The sequence below is a fragment of the Notolepis coatsorum genome (genome assembly GCF_963971535.1).
Source record: "Notolepis coatsorum genome assembly, chromosome: 10".
Taxonomy (NCBI): domain Eukaryota; kingdom Metazoa; phylum Chordata; class Actinopteri; order Aulopiformes; family Paralepididae; genus Notolepis; species Notolepis coatsorum.
In genome coordinates this window covers 79,323,795-79,340,252 of record NC_140174.1, presented here as the reverse complement: position 1 = coordinate 79,340,252, position 16,458 = coordinate 79,323,795, and the positions used below count along the sequence as shown (strand labels likewise).

The window sequence follows — 16,458 nt, the reverse complement described above, 5'->3', positions numbered from 1 at the left end:
TATAAATATATTTGTAGAAAGATATTTATGAAATATAATCTTTATAAATTTATTAAATATATTGAAATGTGTGACACATTGCAATATGTACAGCAACACCATGCACAGTACTGTATTACTAATTGCAATATATATATGAATATACTGTACATTCAGTGTTGACCATGTCATGTTGATGCTGATAATGAAGACAGATTTCCATTTGGTGAAATTGTTGTACTTATTGACACATTTGAGTTTAACATTTTGAGTGTTCTATGGTCTTTTGCAGGTGAAACAGTGTGGGCTTTGCACTCACTGTTGTGAAGAGAATGTGTCAAGAATTGCTTTTAAAGGAACACGCCAACATATTGGGAAAGGCACGTACCATCTTATCCAGAGTCAGACAAGAAGATAGATACCAATTTCCTCTCTGTGCGTTCAGTGGAAAGCAATCCGGCTGCAAGCTAATCCAGTTTAGAACAAATGAATGGAAGCGGATACGGACCACTAGCATAGCTTAAAACTCTGGGAGAGGTGTTTTTGGCCAACAGCTAGGCTAGCTGGACTAGCTTGCAGCCGGATAGCTTTCTACTGAACGCACAGACATCTATGTATCTAGTCTAGTATCTATGTTCTTGTCTGACTCTGAAGAAGATGGTAAGTGCCTTTCCCATAATGTTTGCGTGTTCCTTTAATTAATAAGAAAAATGGACACCCTTAAACTATACTACAGTAGTGAGCACACGCATATTCTGACACCCTTAAACTGCACTACAGTAGTGAGCACAAGGGGAGCATGTCTATGTTCCCCGGGTTCTATGTTCCCCGGGTTCTATGTTCCCCGCTTTGATTGATTGATTGATTGATTGAACATTTTAGACTACCAGCCCTGATTCCAAACTCTAACCTTAACCAGTTCGAAAGAGGGCCTAAGCTTAACCGTTCGAAACAAGGCGGACATTAATAATTAATAAAATAATAAAAATTTATAAAATGTTCAATCTATTAATCAATCAAAGCAGGGAACATAGAACCCGGGGAACATAGGACCCGGGAAACATAGGGATGATCCCAGCACAAGCACATTCTGACACCCTTACCTTTGCCTGCTCTGCTTTCCCATCGGTGGCAGGTACATTGCAGACCAGCTGATGGCGGGGAAGTGTGTGGAGCCTCGTAGCTACGACATAGTCACCATCTTCTTCTCTGACATTGTGGGCTTCACCTCCCTGTGCTCCATCAGCTCTGCGATGGAGGTAGTGACACTCCTCAATGACCTCTACAGCCTCTTCGATGATGTCATCAAGATGTACGACGTCTACAAAGTATGTTACTCACTGCATCCTCCCTCTTCCCTCAACTTTCCAACACGTTGGGAAATGCCACCTTCCCCAGAGCCAGACAAGAAGCTAGATAGCAATTTCATCTGTGCGTCCAGTACAAAAAGAGATCCGGTTGCAAGCACAAAAACTGGAAGGAAGAGAAGCTGTTAGAAACAATGTTACAAATAAGACAGTGTTTACAAGTGTAAATAACATTGTATCTTACACATGTCTTGTCTTATACAACGTGTAAATAAGAAATTGTTGGAGTTGTTGGACAGTGTATTTCTTCACTTCGGATGAAGCTAAGCTAACAGGTCCCCCCCCCTGCTTCTCATTATTTTGCTAAACTAGACTAGCAACCGGATCTCTATCTATACTGGACGAACTGGGAGTAAATGGCTATCTATCTTCTTGACAAGAATCTTGTCTGACTCTGGGGAACATGGCAAATAAGTGAATTCACCAAATAATGTGTATAGTGTTCCTTTAAGACAACACTGATGGGTGAAAGTCACCATTCCCCCTTGTGTAATTGGTCTGCCACATTATCAGGGATCCGGTTATCAGGTGATTACCATGAAACTTAATTTAAAAACAGAGTCCCAATTAACCCCCTGTGGTCCATGATGTCACCGACGACATCAGAGCACTCTAGATACTATATTTAGAATATCTCCACAATGCTGCATGCTAGTGTGGTAACCAGACCACAATACACAAGTCACAACATTTAAATAAGAGGTTTTGGAGTTGTTAAAGAATGTATTTTGTTACTTTTGACAGTAGGCTAATGGTCCATATCCACTTCCAGTCATTTTGTAAGCCTTTTGTTCCTTGACTTTAAATGTTGTCAGGTGGAAACGATAGGAGATGCTTATATGGTGGCCAGTGGCCTGCCTATCAGCAACGGCAACAAGCATGCTGAAGAGATCGCCACGATGGCTCTGCACTTTCTGTTTGCCATCAAGATCTTCAAAATACAACACATGCCAAAGGAGAGTCTGGCTCTTCGCATTGGAATGCACTCAGGTAAGCAAAGAAATCAACGTCATAGTTATAGTTCACATAAATGTGTAGCTACTGGGTGTTAAAGGAATGTGTCGACATTATGGGAAGACAAGAGTCAGACAAGAGGAAGACAAGAAGATACCAATTTCCTCTCTGTGCGTTCAGTAGAAAGCTATCTGGCTACAAGCTAGCCTAGCTTAGCACAAATTAATGGAAGCGAATGGATTTGGACCAGCTAGCCTAGCTGTTGGCCAAAAACACCTCTTCCAGAGTTTTAAGATAGACTAGTGGTCCGTATCCGCTTCCATTCATTTGTGCTAAGCTAGCTTTCTACTGAACACAGAGAGAGGATCTAGCTTCGTGTCTGACTCTGGAGAAGATGGTAAAGCATATTTCCCATAATGTTGGCGTGTTCCTTTTAAACAGGACCTCAATCTTGGCTCGGTAGAGAGCTGGTTTGGGTTATACGAGTTGAGAACCTTTTTCACAGACTTTGAGAAGTCAGCGAAGTAGGATGTCACAGTAAAAAGGGTGACCGGTTCCTGGGCTGTAGCCATTGCTGTTTACATTGGCTGCATTAGACTAAACATGCTAGTGGATACGGAAGCAATTCATGACGTCACACTAGCCATCCCTAAGAGCTGGATGGGCATGTCTGTATGCAAATAGGGTTTGCAGCTGTGATCATTGATGAATCCGGGGGTAACTGTCGTAGGCTTTCTCTTACGGACTTCCAAGGAGGTTGTCGTAAGAGAAAACTTAAGACAATGTTGGTGAATGAGGTCCAATGTCTTTGTACGCCTAGGTCCAGTGGTTGCAGGGGTGGTGGGGACCACCATGCCTCGCTACTGTCTCTTTGGGGACACTGTGAACACGGCCTCTCGCATGGAGAGCAACAGCCTGCGTGAGTAATATGGAAAACTTCGAAAGCCATAGCAGAATGATCCTCACAAAGGGAATAAAGGAAATCACCAATTCTTGAGAGTCGGGACAAAACATGTCCTACATAGAATAGTCTTCTTTATGTTAAAAATCAAGAAATGTATAATGAATAATGTGCGTACATTACAACGTTAAATCTAAAGGAATGTGTATGCTCTGTAGTTAGAAGGTAATGTACCTGTCCTCAGCAAGAGGTCATAATATCAAACTACCCAAACTCCTCAGTTTCCGTCAATACCGTCAGACTTTTTCATAATCCTGGTTAAATCAGGCAATAGTATGGTCAGCTATATCCCCAAGGACCCCTTTTCCACTTCCTGTGTATGATGAATGCAGCTACATGATCTGGTAAGTTTTACTTGTTTTGATATTTTAGACAAACAATGTTGATATCACTGTAGTCACAGCTTGTGTGTGTCAACACTGCCTTCCCAATAATGATGATCTTAGTTGAGAATATTGGATTGAATTTAGGCATTTTAGTGATGCTTTTGAGGCAACTATAGCAACTAAGGAAAAACAACATGGCTGTAGTGTACAATACATATTTGACATGAAAAAGAAAGCCCTTTTGTGAACACCGTCAAATCCTCCCATAACCTCTTAATGTAATAATATTACTTTAATGTGGTAATATAATATTACTTATGAACATGGTAAAATATTCCAATGTTATTTCATGGTTTTATTTACACATACATATAGCCTGATTTACACGATTTAACCTTGTATACCCTACACTTTTGACTTGTAGAGCATGGACAGGCTATGATTTGCTTAAGATTGTTCTTTATTAATTACCAGCATTTAAATTATATATTAATTTAAACCATAAATACATTTGCATCATGTACATTTTATCCAAAAATAATAAATTTGCATCATGTCAAGTCAATGAAAATCACATTCCAGAGTCTAGTTAGAATTCTAATAGATTTTTCATTATTACCTAGATCTGTGTTGTAGGAATTGTTGACAGAGTCACCTGTGGAGCAACAATAACTTGGCCATGACGACAAGGTTATTCTCATTAGCCTTTAATCGGCGTGTTTTATTCACATATTCATATGCACCATGAGACCTCCTCTCTCTGTGAGAGCGACGGAGGAAGAGACAGAGGGGGAGGTAACAACTCCTTTTATACCTCTTACCTGACATCAGCATCAATAGCTACGTCTCCTTGCGCCTACAGCGCCCTCTTGTGGAAACAGTTAAGCAGTTACATGCAATCGTATATAACACATAACCTCAACACTCCCACTTACGGCTGTCGTGTATACTGTACAACTTAAAAAAAAAAAAAAAACATCTTTCAAAGAAAAGAATACAGTTCAGAACATCAAAAAGGATATGGCAGTCAATATTACATAACAGGCAATATTTACACACCAAACATGACCTCTGCAAATCTTCTCAATTTCAGTTTGGAGACAGGCTTTGTCATAGCATCTGCTACCATGTCGTCTGTAGGACAATAAACAAGTGTCATCCTTTCTTCTCTGATGACAGATCTGATTAAGTGATATTTTATATCCACATGTTTACACCTCTGTCGGCACACAGGGTTTCTAGCAATTGCAATGGTTCCCTGGTTGTCTTCATAAACAACAGTTTTCTTATATACATAGGTATCCATTCCTTCAAGCAGTTGTTCTAGATAAATACATTCCTGTATTGTCATAGCTAGAGCCATGTATTCGGCTTCACAAGTTGACAGTGCCACTGTGGGCTGTTTCTTTGTTTTCCATGAAACCAGTAGGGCTGTCTTAAATGCTTCGAAGCTTCGAACGTTCGATTCGACGGCACAAGCTTCGAACATTAAAAAAAAAATCGAAGTTAAAAAAATAAAAAATTAAAAAAAATCAATTTTCTTTTTTTCAATTTATTTTTTTTACTTCGATTTGTGTGTGTGTGTAGTGTGTGTGTGTGTGTGTGTGTGTGTGTGTGTGTGTGTGTGTGTGTGTGTGTGTGTGTGTGTGTGTGTGTGTGTGTGTGTGTGTGTGTGTGTGAACTACCCATCCCAGTTAGGACAGCCGAATCCCGTCCAATCTTTCGCCGTCGACTAAAGACTCACTTCTTCAACCATTATCTGAAATGATAAAAAAAAAATAAAAAATCTAACCGTGACTAACCTTACTGTCATGCACTTGTCCTAATAAACTAACCTACACTGTAACACGCAACACTTTGATGAACATTGTTACTCAGCTGATAGAGTTGTACCCTTCTTGCTGTCTTGTCGTACAGAACTTGTAAGTCGCTTTGGATAAAAGCGTCAGCTAAATGACTAAATGTAAGTGTGTGTGTGTGTGTGTGTGTGTGTGTGTGTGTGTGTGTGTGTGTGTGTGTGTGTGTGTGTGTGTGTGTGTGTGTGTGTGTGTGTGTGTGTGTGTGTGTGTGTGTGTGTGTGTAGGTGTGTGTGTAGGTGTGTGTGTGTGTGTGCGTGTGCGCGCACCTTGTAGAATTCCACACATAAGAAAGAAAGATACTGGGATGAATAAACAAAATAGGAAATAAAATGTAGAAATGCATGCAATACATAAATAAATATGAATCTCCATATATGAAATATAACATTTAGATAAGGTGCTACTGAGATGTTTTGGTGAGTTCTTTGTTTTTTTGTGGAAGTTGCCCTTCTTAAAAATGCATGAACATTCACTGATAATTGGTCTGTAGTGGAGTCTACAAGGTCTACATTGCCGGACCATGTAGAATCCGGACCTTGTAGACTGACATAATTCTGTGCATAGTTTAGTCTACACAGGCCATATTTCAAATAATCAAAATCTTACTTCATTCATCTTAAACATTCTTGATTTGGGGGATTGGTAGTTCCCATGAAATCTGAAGTTGTTCAAACGACAACAGCGATCCACCTTGAATTAAATCACACAGCCGAGTGAAACCTTGTTGGATGCGTCAGTCACGAAAGGGGCTACTTAATTAATTAATCCAACCCACTTTATTTATAGAGCACATTTAAAAACAACAACGTTTACGAAAGTGCTGTACAAGTCCCACAACATAAGATAAAAAAAATTAAAATTAAAAAAATATATTTTTTTTAATTTTTTTTCGAAGCTTCGAATTAAAATCGAAGCTCGGCCCCGAAGCTTCGATTGCCAAAAAAAGCTTCGAAGGTCAGCCCTAGAAACCAGTGAGCTGTCTGTGTTCAAACTATTACCCTGTGGTACTTCTTCTGTCTGTGGCGTCTGCCGCCCAATCTGCATCACTGTAGGCTTTAAGCCCTAAGCCCTCGCTGCTCTTTCTGAAACAAAGCTGTTTATCTGCTGTGCCTTTGAGATAACGAAAAACATGTTTTGCTGTAATCCAGTGCTCCTCTGTGGGATCAGCAAAATGCTGTGACAATTTACTCACTACAAAACATAGGTCAGGGCGAGTACATGTTGTCAAATAAATGAGGCTACCTACAGCTTCTCTGTACATCTTTACATCTGTCCATTTCTGAGCATCCTCATAGTTTTTGATCACATGGTGTTTCCCTTGTTCTACATTCTTGCATGTCAAAACCTTTCAGGATCTTTTCCACATATCTCTTCTGGGATATTTTTACACAACTGGCAGACTGTTCGAAGTCCATGCCTAGAAAATGTTTTAACCTACCCAGGTCTTTCATTTTGAATCTGGTGGAGAGCATACTTTTCACCTGCTCTAGGTTTCTAGTGTTGTCCGCTGCGATGATTAAATCATCCACATCTGTATTTAAACATGGAATCCACTTCTGTATTTAAACATGGAATACTCTCCTTCTGTATTTAAACATGGAATACCCTCCTTCTGTATTTAAACATGGAATACCCTCCTTCTGTATTTAAACATGGAATACCCTCCTTGATTGAGTAAACCCATTTTCCTCCCACTGTCTGTCTACCCTCTGGTAACTTGGTTAGAGTAAAGGTATGGTTGTCCTCTAGGGACCTCATCTCCTCATCCATTGCTCTCTCCCATTTTCTTGACTCAGGGGACACCATGGCCTCTTTAAAGGTCTGAGGTACTCCACTCACTACTCTGTAGCAGTAATCAATGCTGGTAAGTGTACTGTCATCCTTGTCACTTTCTCTCTGGGCATAGTCTTTCAGATACTTTGGGGGTTTGTGTTCCCGTGAGGTAGGGCTGGGCGATATGGAAAAAAATCATATCGCGATAACGATATGATAATGTTATCATATTTCTCTATATCGATAATTATCGAATTGTTATAAGTATTACATTTTTTTATTTTTTTTTAACAACAGATGTATGTTTATTTTGCAGCAATTCTTTGTCATTGCCGCCATCTTTAGTGTTACATCCCCTCACACTCCAGTTCTCAGGCTGCAGCTGGTTTAAAAGCTAAAGTAAACCGGCTTCTCTGCTGGCTGTGGCTCCAGGCGAGTTGAACAGTTCTGGCTCTGCTAGTTTATTTTCGATCTTTTGGCGCTTTTTTGGTGGACAAACCACCGCACATGTGCACCGTGACTCGTGACTGGAGTCTAGTTCTGCTAGCACACATAGCCTACTGTGTACAGACGGTTTCAAACTGTATTTTAAATTAGAAAGTGAAGTAGTAAAGGCTTCTGTTCTGATAAGATCAGAACCGGCTTTGATCGTCCTCTGCGTTGTGAATGGTTCCCCTAAAAACCTTGTACTACCAATAAGACCTGATGGTCTTGTATCACGACCAGCGGAGCAGCAAGAGAAATGGAGGAGAAGGTGTATAACAGCAGCTGTTTAATCAAAGTTAAGAGTGTATACAAATTACAATGAAAAATGGATTCTGCAATGATATAAGGGTACTCAAGTACTAAGCCACCGACCCCTTATATCAGACTAATATTAAAGTAGAGTTGATAGTTTGTTGATGGGCTTTGTTCTCTGGCTGATGAACAAAGCAAAGTCTGTTCTCCCTCCAAAATGTTCTTTGTCTCGAGTCTCCTCTGCCGCGTCGTCTTGCTGTGTGAAACAGGTGAGGTGTTGTCCGTGTGGTTCCGTGTCAGAGTGTCCTCCCACCGTCACAACACCCACCTCTTATATCAAAAGCCTGGAGTCTTCTGCGTGATGTCATCAAAGTGACATCAGCAGCTTTGTTCCTCAAATCACGGCCTCTCTACGTTTGAATTTGAAATAGGGGGTTGTCCTTAGCAAGCCAACCCTCTATTTTCTTTGTTTTCCAGTCAAAGTACAAACACCGTCTAACTACCATAATACTTTGGTTATTGATCTCACAATATATATATTCGAAATGCAATTGATTACATAAACACAGAGATATCATAATTGACCACATTCTGTTACCTTTAAGCCTAGTTTCAACCTAAGTGAAACTAGTCTTACAATGCAGGGGATTAATTCTGTAACCCAGTCTGATGACTTTCATTGAATAGCTACAAACAGTTTATACTTAGCGTTCATTAATAATCTGTTCCTCCATGATTTACCAAGATCCAGCCTAACAGTCTCACATTGATGGTAAACATCCTACCTCAGTAAACACACATTTAAGTTATTTAACTATAATTCCTATTTGAGACTTTTCATACTCATCAGACCAGTTGACTGTACCTGTGTCCCTAGGCCGCGAGGCAGCCGATAACAACTTCATGTGATCTGATCATCTCATTGTGTTAGCTAGGGCTTATCTGAAATCCTTCCTGTCCCCCACCCTGCAGGAACCAGATGGCTCTTTTGTTCTAGCACCCCCGAAGGGCTTATTCAAACAGTTCTTTATCGTTTACAGCCGGCTGTTGAGTGGCCCGACACCCAACCTTTTGTGAGGGGTCTTGCGTTAGTAAATAACCCTATCTATTTTAGTGAGACAGGGCAAAGGGGCAGAGTAATCTAATCACCAGAAGACTGTACTTGGTTGACTGACTAGTGCAGCTGTCTTCTCTAAATATAACACATTAGTTTGATTTGAACACCAGTTTCAGGCAAAATATAGATCTATGGTTATCAAAATACTACTGCAAAAGCAAACAAAATAAATGGACAAGAGAAAAATAAATCTCAATTTGGTCAGTATTGTCATTTGGACAAGCAAAGCCATTACTTTAAGTTGCAGGCAAGAAAGACAAGCCTGTCCACTGTCTCTGGTTTTAAAACTGCCCTGTTGCAGGTCACAAAAAAAAATAAAAATAAAAAGTAAAAAAATAAAAAATAAATAAAAAAAAGATTTTTCGGTTTTTATTTTATTTCGATATTCGATATCGATTATTAAAATATATCGCGATATTTATCGTTATCGTTATATCGCCCAGCCCTACCGTGAGGGATACCTCCCACTGCATGAGGCACGTGACGTCACCAGGGGCGGATTTAGGATTGTAGGAGATCCGGGGCTTAGCCCAGATGGGCCCCCCCCCCTTTTTTTTTTTTTTTTTTTTTTTTTTTTTTACTTTTAATTTTTTTTTTTTTTTTTTTTTTTTTGGGCAGGCAAGGGGTGGTTCGGAGGGGGTCCGGCACAACCCCCTCCATGACAGATTTTTTTTTAATTTAATGAACCTGTACGTGCAATTTCCTGCAATATAGAGCCTTCAATCTTGACCAATAAAGCTGCTCTTTTCACTATAAAACTCAGTTAACCATAACGTAGTTATGGTTAGATTTATATATTGGGGGGGGGATATATCATATTTTTCATATAATCAAAAAGTGGTGGAGCAAGATCATACCTTTGCTCCCCCAAGTTCAATAGTGGGAGAGCAGAGATGCTCCGAATGCTCTTATGGCCAGGCGTCTATGATTCACTGATACAAAGTAAAATAGTGCAGTGCAATAAAATAGTTAGTCAAATAGAATAAAATAATGCAATAGTGCATTGCAATAAAATAGTTATCATCGTATTTTTTCGGGAGGCCGGTAAGGAGTGCATTACAGTAGTCGAGTTGGCTTGAGATAAAGGCATGGATCTGGTTTTCAGCGTCCTTTTGATTTGTAAATGGCCGTACTTTAGCTATGTTTCTAAGGTGGAAGAATTAAGTTTTTGTCAACTTGTTGATTGTGATTTAAAGCTTAGGTCTGAGTCTACCATAACACCAAGACTTAACTCACTCAAATACAGTTAGCAGCTGGATAGACCACAGATGGAAATTAGCTTCTGCTAAATCTGGTGCAAACATATTTTCATGTAACAATGATGAATTGTAAAAAAAAAAATAAAAAAAAAAAAAAAAAAAAAATTTTTTTTTTTTTTTTTTTTTTTAAATAGATTCGGGGCTTTTCAGAATACATCCGGGGCTTGAGCCCAGGTAGCCACCCCCTAGCTCCGCCCCTGGACGTCACCCTTGGGTGTCTGCACGTCTGTGCTCAATACACTGGGCTGTGGTGTCTCTCTTTCTTCACACCTTACTCTGGAGTCCAGCTCTGGCTCCTCTGTCTGTGTCTCGTTCTCACATGTTGTCTTTGTGACAAATTTGACTAGCCTGTGTTTTTGCACTTTCCCTTTACCGGGATAGTAGACTAGAAAAGCGGGGCTTCCTTTGTCGTGCCCTACAAAGAGTCCTTTTTCACACCTGGACTCAAGTTGTCCTCTGTCCTGCTGGTAAGCATAACACACTGACCCAAATTTTTGGCTAGATTACACTTTTTCCCTGTCAGTGCTGTATACGGGGTGGTGCCCGTGTGCTTATTAAAACACCTGTTTCTGGTGTAAGCGGCTTCTTGTACCGCATAATTCCATAGACTCTTAGGTAAGTTACCATCTATTAGCTTACACCTAGCCATTTCGAAAAGAGTACATCCTACCCTCTCTGCTATCCCGTCCTGGTGCGGGGAGTAAGGACATGACGTCTCGTGTCTTATCTTGTTCCTTCTCAACAGTGATTGGAACTCTCTATTTGTGAACTCGGTTCCGTTGTCGGACCTCAAGCATCTTATGTTGCCATAAGGGACTACATCTGCAAGGAATTTCTCCGTGGCCTGGAATGTGTCACTCTTTGCTTTGAGAAAGTAAACAAACACTGCCCCTGTACACACATCTGTAAAAGACTGTACATATTTAAAGCCACCTATGGACTTGTTGCTTACTGGACCAGCTAGATCTGTGTTAACTAGCTCAAGTGGTACCTTTACTTTTTCCGTGGGACCTCTGTTCCTCGTTTGAGTGAACTTCCCCTTTATACACACTTCACATTATTTGTCAGGTCTATGCTTTTCACCGTTAATGTGCATGCCTTCTGTCACTGCTTGCAGTTTCAGTAAATCCTCGTAATTACAATGACCCATGATCTCATGCCATGTCTGGATATCATGACTGACATCACATTACACATATCATTATCATTACACTCTGTTTGCAGATAATACATTCTCTTGTACACCTCTATGTTAAATCGCGTACCGTTAGGCTCTACAACAGGGGTCGGGAACCTATGGCTCGCGAGCCATATATGGCTCTTCTGGTGACAGCATATGGCTCCCAGAATTTTGTGTGTAAAAAAAAAAAACATTTTTTTTTTTTTTTTTTTTTTTTTTTCTTAATAATACTGTGTCATTTTAAAGTAGAGGTGGGCATAGATAAATTTTTTTAATCTAGATTAATCTATCTGCAATCCTGGATTTAATCTAGATTAATCTAGATTAAAATGGCTAAAAAAAAAAAAAAAACCTGCCGAAGGCATTCAAAATATGTGTGTTCTACCCAAATAATGACCAGAAGTAAGTCCTTACCTTTTCTTTCCTCCTTATGTTTCTCAGGCCAGGTGGCCCATTACACCATGAGCCCATCTCCCGTTTCCAAAAATGCATTACAGACTGTTTGAAAAAGCTGTTTTGCTATGATAATTGGTAATGAAATATCAAAATAATGTTCAATAAGATGTACTTGTGTTTAATAAGTTGTTTTATTCAGAAGTTAACACAAATAAATAATATTACCAGTACAGTACAGTATCTAGCACACTCTCAGGAGCAAAACAGAAAGAATCATTTCAAACTTGAACTATGTGACATGGCTTGAATCAACTGCTCCAGTGGAGTTGCTCAGTGGCCAATGGTGTCAACTGTGGTTGTACTGGGCAGCTCCCAGGTGTGAATGGAACTGTGTGAATGTGAAGCAGGGCTTTCCTGAAAAAGAGCATCCGTGCTCAGCGAACCTACCCTGGGTAAATAAAGGTAAAAAAAAAAAAAATTAAATGTTTTTTTTTTTTTTTTTTTTAGATTAATGCGTTAATTATATTATCGCGCAATACTAGTATAGCGTTAACGCAGCACGTTAACACCGTTAACGACCCAGCTCTATTTTAAAGTAAACAGAAATTAGTTTTGAAGATACAGCTAATAGTATCTGTAGCTGAAGATATAGCGAGCAGAGCTGGCGAGGGAACACAAGTGGACAGAAATAAAAAATCTTCAACCTGAAGACCAGCTGATTCTTAAAACCTGGAACGAGCTTCCTGTGACATACCACACAATGCAGCGTGAGTATTGCCGTATTGACCATGTTTGGCTCTACATATGCATGTGGGCAGTCATTCTCGCATATGAGGAACATTAAGACCAACCTACGCTCACGTTTAACTGATGGAAGCCTCAACGCCTGCATGAAGCTCAATCTCACCACGTATGAACCAGATTACAAGGCCATCAGCAAAACCATGCAGCACCAGAAGTCGCATTAAAAGTAAGACATATTTAATTTATTATATGTTAAAAATACTATATGGCTCTCAATGAAATATATTTAGAAATATTTGGCTTTTATGGCTCTCCCAGTCAAAAAGGTTCCTGACCCCTGCTCTACAAGAACATCTTTACCTTCATTGAAGAACACTTTGGCACCGTTTGCAGTAGCAGATTTTACAGAGAATAGTTCTTGTGGGAACGAGGGTATGTAGAGAGCGTTCCTTAACGTCACTGTACACCGGCGCCCCTCACTGTTTATGAGGCATACCTGTGCGTCTCCTCTCCCCTGCGCCAACCCGAATGTGCGCTTCCCGTCTGCCAGCTCCATGCTGTGTCTCTCCGGCTCGAAGGTGTTGTCAAAGTTCTTGAATCGATTCCTGTCGTTGATGATGTGGGACGACGCACCTGTGTCCACGATCAGTCCCTTCCTTTGGACCTGCTGCTGCTGTGTTGACTGGGTGACGTACGTTGTCTGCGCCCCGAAGATGAAGTCCTCTCGTCCCGCTGCTCTCCGGGCGTCATCTGGACTCGCCTCACGTCCACCGTTGCCGCCATCTTGTCCATGCGCATACCGAGCGCTCTGGTCACGTTTCTTTCTGCACGCTTTGTCTGTGTGCCCCGTGGATTTACAGAAGCTACACCAAACAGTCTTTGTGCAGTTATCTTTCCGGTGCCCCTTTTCTCCGCATCGCCAACACGCCAACTCCGTCGGGGGTCTCGTCTTCTCTCTCGGTGCCGCCTGGGCTTTCAGCACCCTTTCTCCCGCCTCCGCGTGTGTCTTCTGAGGCCTCAAAGTTCCGCAGCTTGGCCTTGAACTCCCCCAGCGACATGTCCGCTGAACCGTGTGTCACCAGTAGTGTGAACGGTTTGTACATCTCCGGTAGTCCTCTCATAACCATCGCCATCATTAGTCCATCGCTCGGTGCTTCTCCTGCACTCTTAAGCGCCGTAATGATCTGTTCAGCTCTGATGGCGTATTCGGTCACAGTCTCGGTGTGCGCTTTCTTTAGCGCGGTCAGTGTTATGTAGAGGGATACGATCCGGGGTCTTCCCCTTCCGATGTAGTGTTCTCTCAATACTTTTAGGCTCTCTCGGCCTTTGTCCTTCGTGTCGTGGAATATCAGCCCCAAGCTCGTGTCGTCTAGCAGTGGTGCTAACTCGCAGTATTCGTCTGCATTTTGCTTGATATCCTGGGCTTGCGCTTCCGCCGTTAGTTCTCCCGTGGGGGCCGTCAAGATCGTTGTCTTCAGTCCCACTCCGTGCATGCAGCACAACATTCGCTCTTCCCAGAGCTCATAGTCCTTTGCCCTTCCATTGAATGAGGGCCATTCACTCCTTCCTCTTGTCGCCATCCTCTTTTTGATGGTAGGCGTAGCTTTAGCTCCCGTTAGCCTTAGCCACGCGGTGCTCCCGGTGCTAACCTAGCCTATACTTCAGCTAAACTTGCTACCCTTATTATTTCGCTCTTGCGTGATCTGGGCCCATAACCTGTTGACAGAGTCACCTGTGGAGCAACAATAACTTGGCCATGACGACAAGGTTCTTCTCGTTAGCCTTTAATCGGCGTGTTTTATTCACATATTCATATGCAACATGAGACCTCCTCTCTCTGTGAGAGCGACGGAGGAAGAGACAGAGGGGGCGGTAACAACTCATTTTATACCTCTTACCTGACGTCAGCACAGGGCTGTACGCTAAGCTTTTTCACTAGGGGCACACTTGCCCCTAAATTAGAAATTTAGGGGCAAAAAATATGTTTTAGGGGCAAATTTTTAAATAACAATTTTACCATTATAGTGCAAAAAAATATGTTCCTCCTGCCTCATTACTGTGGTCCTTTTATTTAACATTTAAGTGCTTTTGTTGTCAGGTTTGTATCTTTTATAATGAACCAACTAGGGCTGGGCGATATGGCCTAAATATGATATCACGATATTTTCTGACCTTTCGGCGATACACGATACACATCACAATGTTTTTCTTTTTTACCCCAAACAATTCATTATGAGGCTTACCAAGACAGTATGAGTTTGCAAGCTAACATTAAAGACAAAATAAAATACCCATGCATTTAGCATTTTTATATTATATATTAGATTTAGATTATTGGATTATTAGATTATATATTGCATATATTTAGCAATGAGATATTATATGATTTAGATATGAAATATGATGAATTGAAAATGGGGGACCCTGATGTAAACAAGACAAAAGTCTTTCTCTGGTCTGCATCCCCTTAACAATTGTATGTATTGAGCTGTACTGTACCCATTCTGCAATATGTTAATAAAGTTTTAAACCAATCAATCAATAAATAGCATTTTAACATTTTTATGAAACTACTGTATATTTGTATGTCTCTAAATGTTTTGATGAATTGAAAATGGAGGACCCTTATGTAAAAAAGCCAAAAGTCTTTCTCTGGTCTTCATCCTCCTGTACTGTATTGTACCCAATATGCAATCTGTTAATAAAGTTCTCATTCATTCATTCTGACGGAAAAAAAGAATCATTTTGATTGACAGTAGAGTCTGCCAATTACGTCACAACGCTTGCACCCGCCCTGCTGTTCTTAGCACCAATCGGCAAGCGCATTCGTTTTTGACTTCCTGAATGCCCCGTGTGCTGACATCAACAAAGCTACTTACATTAGCTCCCCGCGGCCCACGAGTAGGAGACCAGTGCTCTGCAGGATGACTAAATGAGGCATAATGATTTTACCTCAACGAATGTTATAATAAAAGCCTTTCCATACATCTGTCTGATTGAAAACTTTATTAACAGACCGCGGAATGGGCATATCTCAGCACAGGCTGAGATATGAACGAGTAACGTGTGGACCAGATTGACGCGACACAAGGTTTACACAACAGCCCCCACCCCTTGTTGTATTGTATTTGTACCTGTACTACCTGCTGTCAGCTGTTTATCTCTCTCTGTGAGCTTGATTAGCTCACGTTAGCTAGCGTTAGCTCCGCGGCTAACCCTGAACTAAATCAATGACATCATTTCGAGTAGTTTTCACTGCACATAGAAGCAGCCAAACAGCGGGAGAATTTCGGGAGCATATGGCCAAAACCCAGTTAGGAACCATCGATTCCCATCCCTACTACTAACTTTACTTTTCTTCATAGCTAAATCAGACAGTCAGCCAGTCTATCAGAGTGAGTGCTCAGTTGATTTTCCCCGCTGATCATACCTGAGTGCTCAGCGTCATCACACGCCTTGGATCATTTAGGAGTGAAATGCGAATGCAAGGCTTGAAATCCCTACTCGCAAGCCCGCCCCCAAATATTATTTACCAATCGCAACGGCCAATTAAAGGGGCAATTTGCGATGAGATCATCGCAGCGTACAGCCCTGCAGCATCAATAGCTATGTCTCCTTGTGCCTACAGCGCCCTCTTGTGGAAACAGTTAAGCAGTTACATGCAATCGTATATAACACATAACCTCAACAGGAAGCATGGCTAGACAGAAATTGTCAGTGGAGGAGCAAAGGAGAAGAAATAAGGAATCACGATAAAGAACACTAGAATGCAATATCTGACAGTTTTCTTGTATTTTTCCAGTGA

General features: G+C 41.0%; 1 protein-coding gene across 1 annotated transcript in view; it reads left to right on the top strand.

Moving 5' to 3' along the window:
• The window catches only part of gucy2g (guanylate cyclase 2g), a gene marked incomplete at both ends in the record, with an annotated part of 130,867 nt that overhangs the window by 93,702 nt on the left and 20,707 nt on the right, over window positions 1-16,458 (top strand). The window contains 3 exons of the mRNA XM_084323068.1: window positions 1,115-1,307; window positions 2,162-2,336; window positions 3,121-3,219. Coding sequence (XP_084179194.1) covers window positions 1,115-1,307; window positions 2,162-2,336; window positions 3,121-3,219 — 467 coding nt within the window. The remainder of the gene's footprint in view (window positions 1-1,114; window positions 1,308-2,161; window positions 2,337-3,120; window positions 3,220-16,458) is intronic.